The sequence below is a fragment of the Scophthalmus maximus genome, chromosome 10, assembly GCF_022379125.1.
Source record: "Scophthalmus maximus strain ysfricsl-2021 chromosome 10, ASM2237912v1, whole genome shotgun sequence".
NCBI lineage: Eukaryota > Metazoa > Chordata > Actinopteri > Pleuronectiformes > Scophthalmidae > Scophthalmus > Scophthalmus maximus.
Genome location: NC_061524.1, coordinates 8,302,484 through 8,327,656, shown reverse-complemented (window position 1 = coordinate 8,327,656; position 25,173 = coordinate 8,302,484). Strand labels below are relative to the sequence as shown.

The 25,173-nt window shown below is 46.3% G+C and overlaps 1 protein-coding gene across 3 annotated transcripts in view; it reads right to left on the bottom strand.

The window, feature by feature from the left end:
* Positions 1–25,173, bottom strand: part of LOC118283520 (adhesion G protein-coupled receptor A1) — a 132,611-nt gene that overhangs the window by 41,092 nt on the left and 66,346 nt on the right. Inside the window, exons 1-3 of one of the 3 annotated variants that reach the window (XM_047335153.1) lie at positions 6,984–7,626; positions 6,110–6,326; positions 5,354–5,562 (exon numbers count right to left, since the gene is read on the bottom strand). In XM_047335153.1, the coding sequence (XP_047191109.1) occupies positions 5,354–5,562; positions 6,110–6,326; positions 6,984–7,226 (669 nt within the window). In that variant the 5' untranslated portion in view covers positions 7,227–7,626. Of the gene's footprint in view, positions 1–4,503; positions 5,159–5,353; positions 5,563–6,109; positions 6,327–6,983; positions 7,627–25,173 lie in introns of those variants that run through there. The other 2 variants (XM_035605594.2, XM_047335154.1) reach the window with 2 other exon arrangements.

The window sequence follows — 25,173 nt, the reverse complement described above, 5'->3', positions numbered from 1 at the left end:
CCTCTCTGCTCTGCTCCCACCAAGAGCTGCAAGGCTTTTGTATCAAAGATGCTCTCCAGAGGCCAAGAGGTACATATTGTATGATACCCCTCCTTCTTTTAAATCATCTACATCACAACTATGAGGCATCCCTCCCCGCCCCCATGTCCCCGTTATCAGAGTCTGTCATCACCCCTTCCCCTCCCACTGGGATGCATATGAAGAGAAAATACCAACACAAAAGTGCCGCGGGACACAGTTGCATATCTAAGCAGGTCATCGGCATTATCACTGTAAATCCCCTCATCTCCACAAACACAGCAGAGCCCATTTAGCTTGAAAATGTCCCCGAGACGGAAAAGTCCAGCGCGTGAGTTGCACAGTTAACCCCCGCTGACGCTGGGCGCTTGTTTGTGGGTAAACAATGAAAACTGGCTCGCTGCCTCATTATGTCCGCCTCCAGCACAGATGTGGACAAAGGACTAATGAGGACGCACCGCATGGAAATTCACAATATGCTGAAAAAAAAAATAGACACAAAAATTAAAACACTGTGCGACGGAAGATTTGAAAGTAGCCGGGGGATCGTTTCCAATTAGCAACACGTGTCCCGCACCACATACAGTACGTGCATCTGAGTCATAATTTGCTAAACAAGAAAACACCAAAAGTGGATTGAATGTGGCTAAAAACTTACTTTAGAGGATTTTTTTTTTCTTCTTCTATGTGATCAAGACGAGGCCGGAGCACGAGACGAGAGCTTTCGGTCAGATCCAGCAGTCAGCAGTAATGTCACACTGGTATCGAGCCAGTAGAGGCCTCAGCCAATGAGAATCCGTATTGAGATGGGGGCCTGCCTTGCTGGATTGTGGTCGATTCTGTGATTTTGAAACGGCAGATCCTTCAGATAAACCACGGAGCATAATAAGGCCAACGGGCCTCAGGAAAGAACATTTCTTTACTCTTATCTTAAACTCGATTTTTCTTTTCGGTGCCTGCTCACAAAAATGTTCGGACTCTGAAGCAGTGAGCGCTTTTCCCAAAAAATTGCTCTCTCTTTAGTGTTGATGGACGCCACTTGTTCCTAAGAAGGTACGAGTTCACATGATGTGATCATTAGTCTGAACCTACGTCAGGTACAAGTGTTGGAGGGATTTTCCCAAGCAACTAATAAACTGTGGAAGACGGACATATTTGGTAAATGGTCAATGGACTGTATTTATGTAGCGCTTTTATAGTCTTATCAACCACTCAGAGCGCTTTACAGCACATGTGTGTGTGTGTGTGTGTGTGTGTGTGTGTGTGTGTGAGAGTGTGAGTGTGTGGCCACTGCCGCACTAACAACCACGACTTGTATTTATAAATATTAATAATGTTTTCACATCAACTCCCTATGATCCAGTGGCAGAAAGTAACTTCATCGCGGAGGGTGATGTACTTTCCACTCCGCAACATTTATTAGACAGTTACTAGTAAACACTTTTTTGCCTTGTCGTGTTTCAGATGTCTATGAGTCGTTAGCAAGTTCCACTGAAAGAGAAATTTCCCGCGTAAACGTTTAAAATTGAATAATTTAAATAACTGTTACTGTAAATACTGTTGCACAATATATTGAAAAGGCTGAGATTACAGTCGAAAAATGACAGCAAAAAAATGCTGTTTGCAAAACGTTGTCTGGTATTCTTTCCTCAACCAATGATCATCTCGTGATCATTGAGATTTGTGAAAAAAATGCACTGGAGGAGGTCAAAGGCCGGGAACTGCTGGGCTATGAAGTGAAATGTAGCTCCACCTCAGTCCACAAGAACAGTAAACTACGGCTTACGAATTCATACAACAATATTAACAATAACATATCAGTGTCCAGGGTATACTTTTACTTTTCACACTTTGCTGAATAATAATTTTACAGTTGAATTTCCACACTTTGAATGCAGGGTTTTTGCTTGGAACTGTTCCTACATGACTCTTGGCGTCTGACCGTCCTGCCCTCTCTCTCCATCATTATCTTCCCCTCTCATGCGAAACGAATCATCAACAACAAACTCGTACGCAGATGCCTACATCCACAATTACACCAACACCGCGGGAGACTCGTGGCCCGCTAACCAACAGGTCCCCTGTTCCAACTGTAGCTGTGGTACAGAGCCCGACCAGAGGAGCCTCCTGTTTCCAGGTTTCCACTGTGCCTCACATATTCATTATATCCTGCACTGTGTACGAGAATACATTTCTGAACATCTCTCCCCTTATTGGACTGTGGCCTTAGGGCCTTTGATATGATTGGATAGTTACAAAAGCCAGCCACCCCTCCGTGCGTGTCTCTGGTTCTAAAGGTCTGCTCCTGCATATTAAACAGGCTGTAGTGTTGCAGCAATCGATCGCAGGAACTCCTTCATCTACATTATCACTTCAATTGAAAAATAAATAAATATATATATATGAAATTAATGAATAAAATCAGCTACCACTGAGAGGGGCAGGGGTTGTAAAGGTGGGGTGAGGTTTGTCATTGTGCTGAAGACGGATGATGAGGCTGCATTGCTGTAAACGAGTGAGTCAGCCCTTCCTTCAGAGAGACACAGGCCTGCTGGAGGAAGAGTGGGTGAGGAGGAGGAGAAGGAAGAGGAGGAGGAGGGGGGAGGCAGAAGGAGATGAGACGGAGAAATGCATGGGAACTGTCCCCGGTGCTGAAATTTGGAATAGCTCATTTCCATCAGCTTCCAGTTCGGCGCAGAGCAGGAACAAGACAAATCCAGAATCGCAGGATACCGTCGTTCTCTACTTGGCCCCCAATCTGCATCAACATCAGCATCACTAGTTTTGTGTAACAGGTCGTTAACTGGTCTGCTTTTCTTTCTTTTTTAACTGCACAGCAGGATGTGGGAGTAATGATACAGTATATACTCAAACCAAAATGCCTTAGAGGCTGATGTTGAATTTTTTTCCACACAGGTTCTGTCCCAAGTCAGTTATTTTCATTCTGATTGCCAAGTCAGATGAGTGGAGATTCCCCACTGCGTGATCCGTCCTGAGTCAAGTCGGAAAAAAAGACGCTCATTAAAGAAGCACTTGTTATGTCCCCAACCTCCGTCCACCGGGGCAATTGTATCGGGTTGTTATGCTATTTGAACACTAATCACCTCCACACACACACACACAATCAACCTCCCCACCGCCCCCACGAAACCCACCGCCCGCAAGACTTCTTTGAAACGATTCCGATGCATTATTCATCCGCCATGCTTCGTGAGTAACCCACTCGTCGGTTCGCTCAGCATCACAGACGCACCATGAGATGGATTCGTATATGTATACGCGTGTACATTGCAAACAGCTGATCCAACAAGGGAAACTCATGCCGCATCCTTTAGAGGCAAAGGAAGGCCATACAGCTGTTCTGTGCGCTGATGTAACTGCTGGGCGTCTTTCACACCCAGGAAACGCGAAACGCCACCGTCACGGCGCACAGGGACTCTGGTCGTACACAGACTTGGCAACTTGTTACCCCCTGGTGTTCCTTTCGGGACAACAAAGCGGAGTGTCTCCATGTCGTTTCAGTGCTTTCACTTCACCAGGTACAAATCAGAGCTCCGCAGATGGAGTCTCTTTACTCTAAAAAAAAATAAAAAATGGTCAACTTGCAGTCAAGCCATGCAGCAATGGGCCAGTCGTGTCAGTTTGACGTGACAAAAAGGAATTAGGCAACAGGTCCCGCACTTCTGCTGAAGCCACCCTATGTAGGCTATAAGAGCCATCTCTGCATTGTAGCGTATTTTAAGATGAGGCCCACAGCGGAGTGATGTCACAAGTCCGTAAATGAGGGTCCTTTCCTCGGGCACTGCAGAGACCGGGCGGGTGTGGTGACTGCATCAGTAAGCGCGCAACGCTCACGCCTCGTGCACCAGACCGTATATCGTGGACATGGAGCAGGGTTTCTCCACCACCAGCAGCAGCACCAGCAGCAGCAGCAGCAGCACCAGCACCAGCACCAGCACCAGCAGCAGCGCGTCTGCACCTCACACGACTTCTCCGACGTGGTCTCCGAAGTTCGCACCGTTAATCGTGCCGCGGGGCAACATTTGGCGGATCTCGCTTCTCGCCCTGACGAGCCACAAGGTGCCCACGGATGGCGCCCCCCCCCCCCCGGAGCCCCGCGCGTGTGCCAGAGGAATACACGCACAACGACAATCTGACATCTGCTCCCCATCCGACAACAGTTTAGTATTCTCCACAGACACACACACACACACACACACACTCTGAGCACCCCCCCCCCCCCCCCCATACCCCTCTCTCTCATTCCTATGCGGCTTTTCCCCCCTTCTCTTTCCCCGAGCCAGCTCATGTCCACACACACACACACACACACACAAACGCGCGCACGCGAACGAACAACAACGCAAATGGAAGAGCGCGGCTTCATAAAATATGCAGGTAAACCCCCCCCCCCCCCCCCCCCCCCAAAAAAAAATATCTTAAAGCACAAAACACTTTGCCCACGACGCTCCGCCGACAACTGACCTCCCAGACTAACGAATCCCACTCCTCGGGAAACATCCGGAGGGTTTCTTCGCGTCCGAGCAGCGGCGGCTCTACGACGGAGCGACTGGGCGACGCGGTGCCACTGCGCCCTCTCGGCGGTATCCTCATGAAATCAATCGGGGCCGGGCGGCGTCGTCAGCGGACGGCGGGGAGGCATCTCCGGGTCCGTCGGGACCAAGTTGCGCGACACGGAGGAGCGACGCTGCGCTTCTGGCCGTCCAACATTTTTTTTTTTATCTCTTCTCTTTCTGTTTTTTGTTTTTTCTCGCTCGGCGACGGTTGCGACCAATTGGCGCGCCGCTGTGCGCTCGACGAGGCGCTCCGTCTCTCGTCGAGCACCGCGTTTTCTATTTCAGCTGCCGCTTTTCGGAAAAGAAAAAAAAAAGAAAAAAAGGGGGGGGGGGGAGAAAAAAAAGAAAAGAGAGAAGGTGTCAGGCTAATAGAACACGCGCGCAACTTCTCGTTCCCGGCGCACAGAGGGGAGGAATCTAGCGTATAGCGCATAGCCCACTCCAAAGCCAATAAATCCCCGCAGCGCGTTTGACAAATCCCATCCCTCCGCTGAAGGGGCAACAACAAAAGGAAGCTTTAAAAAAAAAAAAAGGAAGAAGAAAAGAAAGAAGGGTCCCTGCGTGAAGTGCTTCTCGAAACACGTGACTCCATATATTCCATCGCGAATAGATGCACTTGATCCATAATGGGCCCTATAAGCAAGAGGAAGACACATTGTGTGTGTGTGTGTGTGTGTGTGTATGGAGGGGGGGCTCAAATGAATGGCACTGGATGAATGCCACTGGTCGCCGCCACCACGCAGCAGACATGTACTCACCATTAGCACTGCAAAGTTATTGTGGTGGGCGCAATGAATGGTGGTCGTGTTGCCCCCGGAGCCCGTTATGTGGCAGCCCTCCGCCCTCCAGCCGCCGTGTCCATCCAGCAGGTCAAAGTCCCAGTAGGCTGCGGTGGGGTCTGCACCCAGAGCGAAGTGCCTGAGCGCGATCGTCACGGAGTGCACGGCGCTCCCGAAGCTGCACCCATCTGCGAGACAAGCCGCACATTTCACCCGAGGAGGGAATGCACAACAACACAACAACCAAAAAAACAAGAAAAAGAAAAAGAAAACGGAAAAAAAAACCCAAGTGGAAAGTCTGCAAGTGCGCTGCTGTGTCGAAAGGAAGCGTGGACATGCACGGAGGGCACCCAAGGCGCGCGCGCGCGCACACACACACTGCACATACGCAAGTAGACACCAGTCATGAGTCACAACACCGTTGTGTTGTGTGTGTTACAGATCAACTTAAGACTCAAATAGAAAACCGGGAGAAGCTTTTTTTCTTTTTTTTAATCACGTTCGTGAAATGGTTCCATTGTCGCAGCGTAACGAGAGTTTTGGATTTGTCCTCGGCGACATGCACGCGAGGCAGCCGGCGAAGCTCGAGTGTGATAACATGTTGCGCAGAACAAACCGAGACACTCTCTCTGTGTGTGTGTGTGTGTGTGTGTGTGTGTGTGTGTGTAAGCATGCAGCGCAGCGTCGACATCGCAGCCAGCGATGATGATAAAAAAAAGGTGGATTTCCTCTTACCTAATTTGGTGAAAGCAACTGGTGTCGAAACGCTCCTGCGCTTCCCGTCGTCGGCGAGGTTTGACGAATTCCCCGTGCAAGGGAAGAGTTTCCCATTGCGGAACACGATGAACTGCAGCTTGCAAGTGGAGTTATCAACAGATTGCAACGCGGCGGCGGCGGCGGCGGGCGCACCGGCAGCCGGCGGCAAATGGATGGAGGCGACTGCCACAGAGTTCTGCGGGTGGAACACAAGGAACGACCAAAAAAGAAGAAGAAGAAGAAGAAGAAGAGAGGAGAAAAACAATTAAATAACGCCTCCGTGATGCGCAGGGGTGGGAAAAGAAGAGAGAGAGAGAGAAAAAAGCAACAAAGTCCCACGGAAAGGACTTGACAATTTGATCTCCAGGAGAAGGCGGCGGCCGTTACGCGGACCACGAGTGACCGAGGGAATGAGAATCACGTTTGACGCGCTCCAGTGCGCCTATTCGGCCAGGCTCCCTGCCGCAGAGGGGGAAATGGTTCTTACCGTTCCAGGTTGAGGGCACATCAACACTGCAGCTTGATTTAAAGAGACAACCGGTCTGACTTTATCTACCCTTTTTCTCAGCAACTATAAACACCTTTCCGAAAAAAAGGAAACATCCCTGGAAAGGTTGTTTGCTTTGGGGGGAGAGTGGGGAAGCAGAGGGGGCTCTGGGAGGAAAAAAGCCTCATTTTGAGCCCAAGTGAATCCAAAATTGATCCTATACATTTAAAAAAAACATTATTATTACTATTATTATTATTAACTGAATCAAAAAAAGCCTGATCATATGCCAAAACCCCCAAAGAGTTGCATCAAGTTCCACAATCCCTCTAATCCGTTACGACCTGTGGTTAATCATTTCCTTACATGCTGAACAAATAACATATCAGCATATGTCAGAAGTGCCTGCTCGTCCTGTCCCCGGGAAAAAGTCTTTGAGTCTGGATCCAGTCTTTTTTTTGGAGCTACATGGTAACAGCCGCAGGAACTTTTTGGCACAGCTCGAGGGGGTTTGAGTGAATCGACGCCCCTGGCGGACGGAAATGTTGCTCGAGGGTGTGAAGGAGTCACTCTCCCTGCAGGACAGGCGGAAAGATCAAGTTTAATCATAAAAAAATGCTTCCGGAGAGACAACGTCAGCAAATAGGACCTACGCGTGTGGGCCACACACTCTACTCCGCGTGCCCCATCAGCTGTGCAGGCTTTTATGTGTTCAGTGTTTCATAGATAAAACATAGAGAAGAGGAACCACATGTGTACTTTGCATGGGTTAAAACGGAGAGGGAAATACACTACATCCCAGTTATTATTTATTCAGAAGAGTGCTCATGTTCTGGTCAGGGATCCTTCAGTGACCATCAGAGTATATGAAAAGCAAAACAGACCGTTGTCCTCCTTTGACCTATTCGTACAAAGAAACAGTTCTTTCCACGGAACTGTTCTTTCCACTAAAACATAAGAGCAGAGGCTGATGACGACGATGTGTTCACAGTAGAGATAATGATCGTGTCACACCGGCTAGAGGGGGGGGGGGGGGGGGGGGGGGGGGCTAACTCTCCAGATAAAGTCGTGTTTTTTTGTTCCGCTTCCAATCACATCACCCTCCAGTGTGAGCAGATCAGCACTTTGAGCCCTGGAGGGGAGGGAACCTTCCTGCCCAAGATGAATGTGGATGCCCATATAGTGCCCTTACAGTTAATGTGGAGCTGCTTGGTCAGACGTTCAGCCCTGATCGATGCCCTGGAGAACGACGGCCAAACTTCTTAATCAAGTTCAACAGAAGCTCATTGTGTCCATTCGTATGTTTCTGATGCTGGCTACAGTGTTTGTCGCGTGGTGTTGACGGGCTCCGCGGCCCCTCAGATATACGAGTGGAGGTTGTTTTGATGCTCCTGGTCCTTCTATTATCCTGGAAGATAATTCTATACAGGTGACAAAGAGCAACAGCATGCTTAAGCACATTTCCTTTACATTACAGCCGCTGTGTGTGAGAAGAGTCAGAGGTGATTCAACAGCATGGGGTTTGTTGGCTATTAGTTTCTGTATTGACTCGCTGTTGAAAGGCTATTGATTTCCTTCCTGCGGTGTGTGGATGTGAACGTCGAGGAAGACAGACCGGGGAGCCGTGCCTCGAAATGTATGTTGCATCATTTCCTCTCTCTGAGCAGCTACAGCCCGGCCGCCCGTGTCCAGGACGTCGCAGGATACAGACATCAGCCGCATGAGTCGGAGAGAATCAGAGCCTCTGCGTCAATCGAGTGGGTCCAACGCGCTTTCTTTTTCGAGGGGGGGGGGGGGGGGCGCCGGGTGACCTCTATCCCTGGAGGATACGTTCTTCCAAAGCGTACATCTCACAAAAAAGAAATCTTATCTCGTGTACTTGTCTCTTCATCTCCTTTTACATCCTTTATCCTCCTTTTATGTGGCGTATCAAAGGGATTTACAGCCAGGAGGGTGTGCTCACAGCCACGCTGTGTGCAGGCTCCCCTTCTACTTACAATCTATGTTCCTCCTGAGCAGCCTAAACAGCTACATTTCCTCAACCCCAACACCAACAGGGACCTCGCACTTCAGAGTGGATTTAGCTGGATGTACCTCAGCCGTCTGACCTTCCTCCAAGCCCCTCCCTTTCCAACAGGGCAGCATGCTGTCGCCTTAGTAACCATAATCACACACTCCCCTCCGTCTCTAGCTCTAGCCCAGTGACCATTCTCCTATTCCCCCCTTTTTTTTTGTTTTGCCCTTTCCTTGCAGAGGGCATCCAGGTGAATGTCAGCAGTCACCTCCTATTTCAAGCTGTTCCCTCTCGTCCACCTCCCTCCCTCCCTCCCTCCCTCCCTCCCTCCGTCCGTCCGTCCGTCCGTCCGTCCGTCCGTCCGTCTCCACCTGCTCCTTGGTGCACAGCTCCACTCGATAGAACCACAAAACAGCCTGCGGGGCAAAACACAATAGTGGTGTTTGACCCGGGGCAGCCACCGAATCGCACCATGAACATAACACTAAAACACGGCTTCTCGATTTCACAGCAGGGGGCGTAACTCTTGAATGTTTTCAGACGAATGGGTGAAATTTAAAAGAGCCAGGGAGTGTTTGTTTTTTTATTGTAAAATCCAAAATTAGAAAAAGCTACAGCTCTTTGCCTTTGTAGATATATCTGTGGGAGAGGTGCATTTATTTATTTGCGCAGGCGGCAACTTGGAAATTAACTACAAATGAAATGAATTTAGCTCAGAGGGCATCTTGACGAGCTCAGCCCCAGCCGAGAAGAACTGCTGACAAACATGATGGGAGATTTGCATAAATTCTTTTTCCCCCGTAATCACTGGCAGCCCTGTCAGCGCAGACGTGGTCAAAGACACAATGGCCATGATAAATAGGAAGACACCAGGAGACTTCAGAGGGGTCGTTTTAAATAAATCTGTATGCTCGCAAGGAACATTTAGCAAGACCTTATACGCACGCCGCTGCTGGAGCCGCTTTCGAGGTTTGAGAGAAATCGTATATTGCCTCACACAAATATGTAGACAAAGAGAAAACAGTTCCACGAAAGCGATTGCCGCGGCTGCAGCTTTGAAGACATTTTCCTCCCGAGCATTGTTATGTTGTGGTGTTGTTCGCATTTCTTATCAAGACAAATTAAAACACAGTCCTACATGGTTGCCATGCCAACAGCCGTCTGTTTCCTCCAAGCGCGATGAGGTGGGGAGGTTTCGGGAGGTGGGGAGGTTTCGGGTAGTGGGGGTTGGGGGGGGGGGGGGGGGCAGATTTGAAGGAGGAAATCAGGCTCTTTGGAGAGGCAGAGCTGTGCTTCAGCTGTCAGCTACACTCTCCTCAGTCGGCTCTGACTCAAAGTGTCACATCACAGGGTTGAGTCTTCACATAAAAAAAAGAAAAAAAAAACACTCAAGAGGCTGCAACAGATGGACAGCATTGTTTGATTAAAAAGGCATCGCGGGTTAGACATTAATGAATTCATTGTGTGTAAAAGCATAACTAATATATTAGCTGCAGGGGGCTTGATAATGAGCCAAGTCTTCGAGAACAGAACGGATCCCGGGAGGGAGGCTCACAGATCATATGATCGTCTCAGCAGGAGCTCGCTGGTCACTCCCAGCTTCCTCCATACGCACAAACCTATCAGAGGGGGTTGGCTCATCAGTTTCATGATGCCACGTCAATGAAGGCAACATGCTGATTGTTAGGAGAGGCAAAGACGACTGTTGTGACCCAGTGCAGAATGTCTCCTGAAGGTTTTTTTTACGCAGCACTGAAATGATAAGAAACAATATGGGCGCACAAAGGACAAGAAACAACAACATTGTTCCATTCCTCTGACTCATCTCCCATTCATTATTGATGGCTCAGTTCACCCGAATCAAAAAAGGAACATATTCTGACTTACTGTAGCTGCTGAATCAAACTGTGCAGGGTTTTTACAATATCCACCTATGAACGATAAGATGCTACGACTGTAGTTCTTGGATAGTGAGGCATGTGAATTCATCCGCAGTGAAAGGAAGACAGACAAAGTGTTGATACCGGCAAAACTCCGGATTAGGTTGAACGACCAATCCAAGCATTTCTAAAAATAAAAGATACTGGTTTTTTTGGGAATATCTGTGTACGCGTCCACGTCCGTTTTGTTATGGTAAGGGGACAGTTAGTGCGAGCTTTTGTCTTCTTTTTTTCCCCAGACAGCTCTGCCAATGAGCAGTCTGAGTAAATGTTTGGATGAGTCATTAAGTAAATAACCTTCAAATTCTTGACCATGTTAGTTGAGGAAATGGCAGCTCCAGCAAGCGCCTACAGAGAGAGCCAATGAGAGCCAGTGAATCACACACACACACACACACACACACACACACACACACACACACACACACACACACACACACACACACACACACACACACACACACACACACACACACACACACACACACACACACACACACACACACAGTCCTTTTGGAGACAGGTCATGCTTTAATATCATCACATTTTCTCTCCGAAAGCTCACGCTTCTTAACTTTGATTCTGCTGCCGGGGGAGACAGAATCAATGGCCAGTCATTTGGTGCAGCGGTAACAGTTGGCCACCACACAAAGTGGATTTGCTAGCACTAGCCGGGATTGATACACACAGTCAGAACCGCAGGGCCCGGTTCTCTCGGTTCGGACTGACCCGTTGGGCGAGCATGTGAGAGTTCCTCCCCTCCTTCAGTGCATGAGCGATCCCCTGGGTTGACCCGAACTCAAGGTCACGTTGAGCCGCTAATTCCTTAATAGATTTCTCATTTCTGTTCCACCTGACAGGTGGCGTTATTTCAGACACGCAGAAACAGCTGCACGGGCACAGATATCATGTCCACTCACCCGCGTCACAGTCGGAACCAGAGCCTTAACCACAAAGTGGGTATTCCACGAGAACAACATGATTAAAGTAGATCTCAATTTGAAGACGGAGTGGGTAGAACAACCGTGGTCTCTTTGGGCCTTTTCAGATTCCAATTTGAGATTTGGCTCGGAGGTGAAATGAATGTGAACTGGCGTGTGTGCGTCGCAGATTGAATCATTCAATTACTTTTCGGTCGCCATTTGATTTTCTGCGTGTGCGCGGTGTTCATGACAATCTCTCAGTTTTGCGCAAGCCAAGGCCAAGTATTGATCTCGTGAATGTACGCCATCAAACGGTTCGCAGGTTGAGGGAGAAACCGAATACGACAAAATTAACTAGAATGAAGCAATTACACTGCGGCGTGAAAACCCCAACAGTTGACATTCATGCCGTGATGAATCCGAGTGCTGAAAAACAAACACGCACGCTCACATGCAGATACACGAGGGGCGGATATGAGATGTGTATCTTGTCTCCTTTGTTTGATTTATAGTGTGTATTAGCTGATAGTAATAACCACTGAGATATGTTGGCCCGTAGTCCTTGCTCCCATCTATGATTCAGTGGCAACAAGGTATAGCTCGTGCAGTCCAGGTGTCGCCATGGTAACCTGCTTATGAATCTGCGTGACATAACAATTTCCCACCACAGTGGCAGAGTGTGTATGTGTGTGTGTGTGTGTGTGTGTGTGTGTGGGGGGGGGGGGGTTTAAGTGCTTTTACAACAACATGGGTAAACATGCATATGCATGGCTGTGGAGAACTGGGGGGTCATTCATCAGAAAAACCAGAGTGCAACATGTAACAATGGGCCGGCTGTCTGGAAACCACTTGGAAACATGATTAACCTCCTCCGTCAGCAGAGATCAAACTGTTGAGATTTCAAAGATAAGAACAAAAAAAAACAGACATAATTAAATTTTCATATATTATCTGATCAACCCCCCAGGAAAGTGTCAGTATTCTTGTGAGCGTTATGCTGCAAGATATCGAGTGGTCTGAGAGCCGCTCGTTAATGATGATTTACCACAGCGCAGCAGCTCCATAGGTCTTCTCCTACACAGTGACGCTTAGCTGCAGACGCCGTTTCCTCCCTCGCATTGCACCTAAACACACACACACACACACACACACACACACCTGCCGTTGTGTAAATGAATGAGACGCGAAGGGGGTCGGGCGGGGGGTCGTCGCAGACTGCATGCCAAAGACAAATTACACTGAGGAGAAAGAACAACACTCTGGAGATGATTCACCTCCACGCACGCACGGCTAAACGGCATAATGGGTCTTCGAGGGTCCCGTCACTACGACCGATGATGCAACAAGTCCACTGCAGCAGGGAGGCATGTGGACCAATAACACAAAAACACACACAAACACACATACCCACACTCACACGTCCCGTCAGCCGGGAAAAAACACTACAACAGCACACCAGCTTTAAATAGGAATATGGGACAATTCAAAAAGATGTGTTCCTTAGCTGCATTACCTGGAGATGTGATTGTCTTAAACGGCCGGTTCTCTCATTTAAATGTCCTGAAAATGCCCTTGAGCACTGGCAGGGCAAATCTAGCAGATCTGAGAGAGAAATTAAAGCACAGAAAAAGCGAAAGAGAGTACCGCATATTTATGGCCTCCTTTTACCATATTAATCCCTTCCTATTAATCCTTCAACTGCACCAAATAAAACTGTAATGGCTCTGCTGGTCATCTTTATCTCATAGGGCAGATGATGAACTCACTGGCGAAAGTGACAAACTCATTCCCAGGCCAGTGGGCTGTTTATTGCAGATGCCCCTGCATCGGATGATTCTGTGCATCCGATATTATTGCATGTGGTCCGTGACAATGCATTTGTGATACCTAATGCACAAAAGATGCATAGCTCTTCACGGTCCACGCACAAAGACACAGACGAGAAGAGTAACGGAAACCTCTCTGGTGACAGATCACCAGGTTTAATCAAGAAAAAAAAAAAAAATATATATATATATAGTCTTTTCACCAAACCCTCTAAGCATGCAGCTTTCGCCGCACTGCTTAGTCACATAAGATTGGACCTTTTTTGAATTCTAGCCTCTGCATTTCCTTCAGTAACACAGTGTGTGTCTTTACACAATCATAGCTGGAGATATATATCAGTTATTTACTAACAACTACAGGTAAATCTGTTCTCTATTGAGAAGTACAGACTCTGAGATGTTCGGAGCTTGCTTCTTTGGATGCATTCCAGTTGGGCGACATTGTTTTTGGCAAAGAAAGCGTAAAAACACCCACATTTTCTATTTGTGGATATAGTATAGTTCGACCCCATCATAGATACTCCATGTCATACCTAAATGCAATGCACGTTTTCTAAGCATGACTGCTTCAAAGCCGAGACCTGAGACTTTGTCCAACCACTCCATCGTGCTGCTGTCAGCGTTGGCGGTCCGTCTTGGTCCGTGTCTGCTTGGGTCACCTGCATGTTAGATTAAGTCAAATTCTCTTTTAGTTAGAAATTATCTAACACCCTGTCTTCTGCTGAATCTAGTTCTAATCAGCTTCAAACTATTGCCCTCAATGGAGCAAGCTACACATTTGCAGAGTCCCCTTTGAAGGAATAATTTAACGTTCCAGGGAAACTCGTGTTTCTTACCAGGAGTTGCATGAGAAAATCGGGGCTGCTGGTAGGCAGATTATTCAGGCGAGCTCTTTCTCATCCTCATGATGTCTTAAGATAATGTCCTGGTGTGTCCAGCTTCACACATAACAGACAGATGTGAGAGTGTTATCGATCCCGCCATTTAGGCAAAGTAGCAACATTTCTAAAATGTCGGACAGTTCCTTTAAAACTTATGGCCAGCGATTATTTGGTCGCACTGAAAAGATCCGACTCTCGGTTGAGTTTTCCTGTCGTTTGCATCTCATTAATACGCGGATGTTCATTCTTCACAAGTGAAAACAACAAAGTAAACCTCCTATTTCATATTTAGCAATTTTTTTTCATGTATTGCATGCATTTTTTTGATGTTTGTCCAAAGCTGCTGTTTGGTATTCTGTACGAATCCCCAAGCCATGCTCACGCTGAAGAATCCAAGACACTTCACCGCAAGCAAGGGTAGGATGGAGGATTTATTGGCGCGCTCTTGTGCCTCAAACGCAGATCCCTTTAATCGATCTGTTGAAGCATTACCATAGTCGGCTCGCTCTGGCTGTTCAGCTTCCCCCCCAATCCCACTCCATATTTTGATCAATGAAGGTCCCATCCATAGTTAAACCCCCAACCCCCACAGCCACAGCAGGACCAGAGCCAATTGACGCATATGTATACAGACAAAGAGAAGAAGGACGCTTGTATTTCCCAGTCAGGACCATCAATCCAATGACAACAATCAGGCAGGGGACAATTTCTCCAGCACCATCACCATGATGGTCATGATGGGAATGGCAATTCTCTTAATAAGATGGGGGGGGGAAAGATGATGATCTGAGCTTACTTCGAGCAAATGAAATCCCTGGGGATCTACACTCGATTCGTCAGACATTTAATCTGTTAAACAGGGGCAATAAGCTGGTGTCAATCCACTGCCTGTTTAGCACAGTAGCAGTAAACTGCTGCCCTAAGCCATGTGGAAATAGAGGTGGTCTGAACTAGTGACACACTCATGTGATTTAGAAATATATTAAAATGCCCGGCTGAATTCTAAACACTTAATTAACCTGTGCTGTGTGGGCAGAGGCCTCAAGGATTAGTATACGTGAAGATACAAAATATACAACTGGAGATACAAATTCACACAAATCGTCTTCTTTTTTAGCTGCTTGTTCTTAATTTTGTATTATTTTTTTTCAAGACTTTTTTAGACAGTAGGAGCTGCCAGGGAACGAGAAGAGAGAAATTTGGAATGGCATGCACCAGGCTAAAACCAGAGGTATTGGGATAAACCCCACCTTTGGTATAAAGGTGGGGTTTATCCTAATGCTTATTGATAATCAGAGTGACTGGATGCTTAAATGTAAACCAACACAGTAGGAGGGAATCTGTGCCACAATGGATTTTGATAATCAATTTAAATGTTTCAGTACTTTCATGCAGAACAGCTAAAAGTTCACTTTCTGCAGCTTCTGTTCTACGTTCAAATGTAAATGTTTCTGATTTCCACAGTCTTCTATGAGAATGAATAGAATATTTTGGGGGGTTTAGACTGTTGGCTGAATGAAACCAACAAAAGGAATTTAAAGCAATCACCTTATGAGTCAACCAGAAAGGAACCAGACACAAGAAAACCTTCACAACAAAACAGAACCTTGCACAACAGCCCTGACACAAAGTATCCCCTTGTAATGTCCGGCTCCGTCAGCACTGGGCCAGAAATTTTGTATTTTGTAAGTCGGAAGGGCATTAATGGTGTTGTGCTATATCGTGTTATACTGTAAGAGTTTACAATGGGACGCACACTACCGCTTAAACACATTTGCAAAGAAACACATTTGCAACCTCTTTGCACATAAAGCAAGCCAAGTACTAGACAGTACACTGTAACTACTGCCGATGGACCGATTCAAAATACTCAAGACTTGAATTGTGTCTGTATGCAATGGGGTTGTGTGTACTTAAACTTAACGTGAGGTTACCTGAGTAACTGCGTAGAGTTTCTGGTATGTGTTTTTTTCTTGCCAGCGATTGTGTCGCTGCGGGGCGTCTCGCCCGCCAATACTACAAACCCACATTTTCTCTCTGCGGCGGTATATATGAAGTGGTTTCAAATGTCAACCTGTTTTGTTGCCATCATGTTCTTTTTCCCTTCACAGTGTGTTATTCAATCTCTTACAGCCATAATATTTAAGTACATAGCCACGTCCGGTCTTAGCACTGTTGGTGATGCGTTCGTGGTTAGTGCACAATGATGTCAGTGCCGCTGAATCATCATCCGGTCTTAGTCTTTCAAAAATACATTTAGTCATGGTTTTCGTGAACTAACTTAACATGAACGCTGGGGTAACCCGAGCTAAAGTAAGCTTGATTTTGACAAGTAAACATCCCATAGCCCAGTTGCACAAAAACATCTCAGGCAAACAGAAAAAAACCCGACAACTCACTTCACAAAACACGTGGTCAAGTACAGTCCTGCGTGCAGGACTGTGTTTGTGGTTTGCCGAAGAATGAGTGGAGCCATGCCCCTTCCCCTCCATTACAAAAAACTCTTTGGGTTCGGAATTTCACTGAAGGGCAACGAGCTTATCAACACGTTTTAAATCATTTTAACTGCATTAAAAGTCAACATTAAGCATTGCATAAAACTGAAATACTGCTAATCATCAGTATTAATGACCAGTTCACTCGAAAGTACAGATAATCAGTGGTATGCATACATTGTTTGTCATTTTAATGGGTCACACGCAGTATTTGCTAAATGTAGAGACTACAACCTGCCGCAATATGTGCGGAGAAATAATGCAACATTCTGTCTGCAGCTTACAATGCTGCCATAAGCACCTCTGCACTTTTTTACGTTCACTGGTCAATGGAAGGACCAAACAAGACTGTTAACTATTAGACATCTGCAAATATAATAGATGCTATGGACAGAGGTGTGTATTTTTCAGACAACCTTTTGAGTGACGGGTCCAGTGTTTAAAGATAGAAAGCCCCACGACAAAGGTTAACAACACACACCACATACATCACAAAGTGAAGCTTAAGTGTCCCCCAAAGCAACAATCCGTTCAGTTTGATGGCGCTGTTGGGACTCTGGTGGGGAAATTATACGCTGCCGTCTAAATGTAGGGTAGAGTCCATCACGACTCCTTACATCTATTTCTAGCTATAATCTGACACTTCTGACCTTATGTACTCTGTATTTTTTGCCGAGCATGTGAAAACAAATAAAGCATTTTACTCGTCTGCGACCCGGGTCCACAGTTAGTGTCCAGACTTTATGGCTGCACATAATAATGTCATTGTTAAAAATCCATTTATCAGGGGGGGTTTTTTGTGTTTTTTTTTACACAGTCATCAATGGTACATTGCTGAGATAAGGGAAGAGATGATTTGGATGGAGAAGAGCAAAATCAAGCCAATCTAACCACAGCCCACGCTCATCCATCTGCAGAGCCCCCACTTGGCCCAGATTAGCATCAGACAAGAGGGCACACTTTGAAGATTCTGTCTCAAAAAGTGATTAGCTGGGAGGCAGCCATGTTGCCCAACAGGGACTTATTAGCTATCCCACTTAGTGTACACAGTGACCGCAGAGAGACGGAGACCGACGGGGGGTGGGGGGAGCGGGAGAAGTCTTCATTCATCAGAGATTTGTTTTCACCCTGATTAGGGACAACAAGCAAAGTAATGGTGTTAACAACCGTCTGACCTTTGTGTCATCGCCACCTTTGACACACGTTTCACAACGCGACGATTTGTCCTCGCTCCGAGCTGTCCTCGCTCCGAGCTTTAGGGCCTCGAAAAAAAGGTAGAACAAAGAGATTTGAAGCGATTGTTTTTGATAGATTTCTGTGCTTGTTCCAAGTTGGACCATATAATCAATGATTCACCTCTTCAGCTTAGTTTAGGAGCTTTAAAAACTATTCTGACTAAAGGAGTTGGTTTTTCAAACAAAATATCAACAGTATAATTTAAGTGTTAATGCCAAAATACATACAAGCTTAAGGTTTTTTATATATTACTCTAATACTGTAATCAATAGAAGTGTCCAGAAAATACTTATATAAAGGCTTTTTTTAAAGGACTACAGTAATGTCCTGGGGTATAAGGGCTTTTTGTTAACCAGCTACTCACTGTAATTATTATTAGTTACAGGCACGGCTGTAATTCCCACTGGGGATGTGAAATAAATCTATTTTTGCCCCGCCCCCCTTCACTTGTAGCCGATAGTTTCCGATTGATTTTCTTACTATAGTCACTCTCTCTCTCACTCACACTCACACACACACACACACACACACACACACACACACACACACACACACACCATAATCCAGATGAGTGAAGATTTGAGTGGATAAAAATGTTGATATGCGCGTCTGAGCAGCCTTCAGTTATTACCGAGCGCTCGGAGCGATGAGATGAACACGCAGGAGGGAGTGGGCAGACGAGTCATTCTTACAGCGAGGTGTGAACACGTGTCAGACATAATGAAAGCAAAGGGGAATCACCTGACTACAGTTTGAAATGGACTGAATGGTTTTTGATTTTCAATAAATAAAAAAAAATTATAATAATCTAGAAACATGTGTTGTCTGTTTTGTTGGTATATACTATGCACAAACATACAGGCATGAGACACACTCCTCCTTCGGCTGTGATAATGGTGGAGGGAGTCGGGGTGTGTGTGCGTGTGTGTGTGTGTGTGTGTGTGTGTGTGTGTGCGTGTGTGTGAGGTGATTTATAACAAAAAGCTTATTGCCGCTGTCCCCTCTGTCCTGAGAGAGACACTATCTCGATGTTTGTCTGACCCCGTGCTGCCACTGCTGGCCATCTCCGGCTCCATCAGACTAAAGACCCTGCCACATGGCCGGCGCTATGTGTCACAGCATCTGAGCTACATGGATCACAGGGGTGGGAGCTAATTGGTCACTTTATGGCAGCAAGTCTGTCTCAGCCACTCTTTTTTTCAGAAGAGGTTAGCGGTGTCATTACAGCCAGAGAATTGACCAAGAGCTGCAGTGTTGTGGCAGACGCAAAGATTCGCTCAATGATTGGACTTCAAAATTAATTTAAAAGTATTTTTACTTAGTGCTCCTCCACTCAAGTAGCAACGCTTTAGTTACTCATTTCCATGTCCTCGAGGAGGTCATCCTCAAGATCGCCATTTAAAAAACATTTTGCTGACATAAGTCGGCCAAGTGCTGGCTCTCGAGTATGTAAACTGCTTTTCTAATAGTCTTGTTACCAGTCGGTGCACTATGTGGTCTTCCCTCGATTTATCTCTTGAGAAAGTGTCAGTAGATACACCAGCGCCGAAATGATCGAGTTCATCAATCGATCGGACAATCAACAAAAACCTAATAAGCAAGTATTTTGACTATGAATTTGTCATTTTTCAAGTAAAAACGCAGAAAAATTGCTGGTTCCAGCTTCTCGACTGTGAGGATTTGCTGCCTTTGCTATAATGCGATGAATCTGCAATCTTCATAAAAATTAAATAATTGATTGACTCATTATAAATATTTGGCAGATTGAGTACTAATGAGTATACTCGCTACCTGGAACCCTACTGCGCCACCAAATGATTTTCCAGACATTACAGACAAATGGCACATTTCTTCCATGAACTCATGATTTATCATTAATTTCCCATTTCAATAATTGAACGCAGCGTAATGGATTTCTTCATTTCTACTTTTCCAACCAGTAGACTGTTTGTTGGACCTGACTCAGTTGAGGTCTTTGTCCATTTAAGGGGCAGTGGAGGAAGCTAAAAAAAGACATGCCTGACATCTTATCAGCATGTATCACAAAATTCCAACACAGAGAAACAGCAGCAGTCATTGTTTTTCTGGCAACACAACTGTTATGGTCTCCACCAACTATTGAGAAACACATCTGGTTTCTAATCTACTGTAGCTAGTCTCTAGATTTGTCTCCTATTCGGTCCTGGGCTTGTAGCCTGTAAATGGGGGTTTTCAGAGCTGTATTACTGGAAACTGCTGCCAGATGCAGCTGGGAATCCGGCTGATGGTAGCAAAGTTTTTTTTCATCAGGAAAACCAAAATTATAGTGATAATTACATTTCTGTGGGCTCTCATGGCTAAATGGACATCAGGTCTCGTTCAGTCTCCTTCAGAAATTGTGGCTTTTCTTTTAGTGGTGATTTATTTAGTTGTGTGTGTGTGTGTGTGTGTGTGACTTAAAACCTTTTTGTTATTTATTGACATTTATATATTCAGGTTGAATATGAACAAAAAAATGTGGGCGTATAACTGGCGAGAAACCACGGCCTCATAAATCATGCACACGTACTAACTGAGACAGGAGGGAAGGGGATCTCACCAAACACAATGAAGCTACATCACTTTAGTCATATCCCCTCACACATATACATAGGCAAGCGAAGCGTGGGCAGGCTCGGGGTGAGGCGTCGAGAGAAACGGCACACCGACGCCATGGTGGTGGCTGCGACACATCTCCCTCAAACAAGCGGCTCAGAAACCTGCAGCCTCCAGGGACATGTGCATGAGAATGGATGCTTGACTGCGGCCAGCACCAGCCAGACGTTAGTTCTGCTCCGGGGACGGACCCGCCTCACTGTGTCAGTGTAAATGTAATTTTCACTCAGCTAAAGCACCCCGGCTTCCCCCTCGCCTCAGAACCTGGATTGATGTGTGAGAGTGAGAGTCAGGGGGAGACTGACAGCGACGTGGACAACGCGAGAAATTAAATCGGTGCGAGACAAACAGTGGACGTACGTTGCGTGCAAATGTGTGTGTGCACTTTAAAAGATGCCTGTTTGACCACAACGCGCAGAACTATCACCGCTGCCATATTCATTTTTTTTTTTTTTAATATGTACTGTGCCCTGATTCTTACTGAGTATTATTTATAATAATTGCTGTTTGATATTATACAGAAACATATTTCTTAATCATTTCTTGATCTACATCTGCACCATGGCATCTGCTTCAAGTAAACAATACTTAAAATTAAAATTGCATGATTCTACCAGACTCCTTTAGAAAAAGCCTTGAAAAAACTCAGGGAGAAATAATGGACAATTACTGGCATTATGGATATAATGCCAGTAATGATATAAAAATCAAATGACTCGAGATTGTGATGAGATTGTACTTTTTTTTTTACGATGCGGCAAGGGAGCAATTGGCAGGAGGTGTCCCCTCGCCTCCCCCTCCTCCGCGTGAGCAGATATTTAAAGGCCTTCCCATTGACGCGGCAGTAATTGCGTCAGTTCTCTATCTCAACGGCAGAACAACATCCCACCTTATCTCCATGACCTTCCATAGACAGCCCTCGGTCCCCCGTCCCAGGGCAGCAGCGAGAGAGAGAGAGAGAGAGAGGTGAGCTGGATAACAAACAACTGACTCCTCATGCGATCCCAAACACCATCGACCTTTGTTGGCTCCCCACGGGAACTCCAGCACGGGTCTATATCCACGAGACTTAACCTACTGTAACGCACTCTGCCATCCTTCTCTTTCCTCAAGGCCACAATGCATCGCATCTCCCTTCTCATTTACAACTCACGCTCCGTCACACGCTACCGGCTGCGGGCCCAAGCGCACTCCGGGGGCTGAAGGACCCAGATAAATGCCCCCCCAACTGGTCCGGTGTGTGTGGACAGGCGCTGTCAATCGATGCTCCTGGGGAGGACAAGATTCTTGTCAGTACAAAACCATGGTGAGGGGATGTTATCCACACACTGACCCTCTGCTGCGACTCGCTCACCAGCCAGAGGCTCCTGAGGAGGCTCATACCGAGAGCAGACCACGGAGGTAGATATTTCTATTGCGAGGTCTGATCCCTAACATTCTCGTTCAGTCAAACCCTGTTTGTGATGAAGACTTTTAATCGCAATTTTTTTTAAGCAACGGCCATTCAACATATCCACTTTCTGTAGATATCCAGCAGGTTTTGATCATTGGTGGCCACCATCCCTTTGCCTTCATACTCGGTGATTTAATTGAATCTTCTGGTGTTTAATCGTCCGATTGGCTAATTGATTGGCAGATTAATACTTGCTACCTATAAAATAAAAAAAATAATGATATAATCCAGCATTACTGTTTCAGAGCTGTATAGAGGTAGTGGTTAAGCAAACAGTTCCTACTGGTGCTGCCTCTCATTAAAAGTTTTAATGGCTATAACTGTGAAAAAGTGTCTATAACTGTAAAAACAGCCACAGGAGAAATGCAAGGCAATTGTCACAGGGGTTACCAAATTTCCCCATTGTGAGACGAATAAAGGTATATCTTATCTTATCTTATCATTAGCCAAGACTGCGACAAAAACCCTGAAGTTACAGTTGGTCACGGTTGCATTTATTTCTTTGTTTAAACGGTGTGAACTTGTTCAGCTGCACAAACCTGATACGCCACTTGTTCTGTCGTAACTCTGACTCTGAAACCTGAAAGTTGCACCTTTAAATGCATATTGGTTATTGTGGAGATGCTGAGTAGTAATTGAAGATGCTTTTAACTTCTGTTACAAGCAACCAAATACTATGATTCATCTCAGTTATAGGATTCTGGGTTGACATTTTGGGGGTTTAGCTGGCATCATGGCAGGCAAGAAAAAGGGACAAAGCATCAGGCTGCGTTCAGGCATCAGTGTGCTACTTCCAACAGACGTCTTCAGATCCCTGACCGAGAGAATTTCACCCTGCCCTAAACTTGACCCTGTTTAAGGGGCTAATGCCTTAATTGACCCAACTAAACGGGGAGAACGTCAGCGATACAACACCACCGCCTAGTGATGGTGACCACAGTAACTCCTGCACTTGCAGTGGGAGGAGAGCAGCCTTGAAAATCCTTTATTTTATTTTTTTGTTCAAATAAGAAGTGAATAAGGAGATTTATGAGAAGACCTGGACTGAATAAGAATGAGGGCATTAGGATAAATATAGAACAAAGATACTTTTTGGAGGACAGATTTTCAAAGCAGGGTAAACTCCAAAAGTCTGCAAAGAGGGAGAACAACAATGAGAAATAAAAGTTCCTCCTGCTGCATTCCGAGGTTTGGCTTTCACCTGTGTGCAACGCAGTTCATTTGCAGAGCTTTGTCACAATTAGAGCCACCCTGCACAGCGAGGACACACCTACCACCGTGTGCATGTGTGTTATTATGTTAATTGTATGTATACCGCTGTGGTGCGACACCAGGATGTGGTGTTTTCCCCTGCTACATTATTCATGAGCTCGAGTAGAGGCTTGGCTCCGTGTTTGGCACTGGCTTGTATTGTTTAGCGCCCCCTGTTACACGGGCCCTATCCACCCCCACTTCTCACATTATAAATTCTTAATCTGCGGCCGCACTCGCCCAAATCTCGCTGGCTCCTCTCCCTGCGTCCCCGCAGGCACCCGGAGCTGGATGCAAGTTCAGGTGGATCTCTTCCTGTGTCCTCACGCTCTGTTTACAGGAGCACACGACCCTGATTAACGGAGATAATCAGATAACGGATTTTAATGAATAAATTATGACTGGCTGGATCGGGAGGCACCGGATTTTTTTTACGCAAGATAACAAGATTTGAATGAGTGCATAAATGAAAAGTCTTTTCTACATAATCAGAAGTTATGATAGTCTTCTTCAAGACAATGTGGTGAATATGCGCTACATCTGTGACCCTGTCTTAGTACATTTGTCCTCCAAATGTGGCTCAAATGTGATTCATATTCATGCTGCGTTACACTCACATACTGACATAAATCAAATCACTTTAGAGAGGCATTTTTCATCAAGGTCACTCAGGTACAGAGAAGCAGCGAGAGCATGAAGTCGCTCACCCCGGGCTAGAATAAAATCATTCACCACGATGGTATTGATTGAGACAACCTGGGTTGGACAGATTGGGATTTGATGTGGTGCTCACCGATATCAAAAGGAGTTCACCGTGAACCGTGGGGTAGGGGAGGAACTGAGCTGGAGCTCAACGCCCCAACAAGTTACGGCCACATCAACTGGAGCCAATTGTCCTAATTGAAAAGCTATCTCGAGTGTGGATGGCAGCAGACGCACAAAAAAGCTCGAGTCTACGCCGAGAGTGTTGCTGAAGTGCACTTTCACAGACACGAGGAGCAGGAACAAGAACGGCGGAGTGGAGGACGAGAGCCGGTGGCTGGTGGGGCGGGTGGGCAGCAGGGCAGTGGTGAGTAAAACTGATTTTTATTGAACCATTAAATCCCCAGTGCCAAATGTAATTTGAGGTTTTTGTTGCCTTGCCACCATTAGCCGCTAACGACCACATCGCCGCGGGGCCTGTCCTGATAAAAAAAATAAATAGGCGAGGGCAAATGAGAACAACGCCGTTTTCACTCTATGCAATTACGGTGCCATTAACATGAGCCCGCCTGATTCCTTAATGTCAAGGTAAACAGATGCATCACTCGCGGGAGCTTTCCAAATCTCATCAGGGAGGGGGACACAGGTGGAGATCGGCAAGCCAAACACTGCAGCGCGATATTGTGATGAGGCGACAAGTGAGAGACAGGGTAATAGACAGCGAGGGAGCGATGGGGACAGATAGAGTCTTGATGAGAGTGGGCGGGGTGTGTGTGTGTGTGTGTGTGTAGGTGTGTGTGTGTGTGTTTGTTTGGGATCGTGCGCTTGTTCGGGGAGTTGTGTGTGCGTCCATGCACGTGTAAAGGCTCAGAGGATAAGTGCACATTGAGCGACAAGGGACAGGCTGCATCACCATAAAATGTAATCTATTAAAGCTTATCCCGGACAAGATCGCTACATCTAAATTCATCTCAGTCTGTCGGCGCCCGTTCTATTCCCAACGCTGCCGCACCATAATGGGATGTGACAGTACATGTCCCACGGAACGAGGGAAGAAGAGATCTCCCTGTCACACAGCCGTGTCGTTTTCGAACACACCGGTCGCCTCGCAAGGGCACAGATCAGCTGGGCACTAAACAATGTGCACGGAATTAAAAAGGTGCACTAGTACTGTACGTGCAGCTTTGCATCACAACAATAT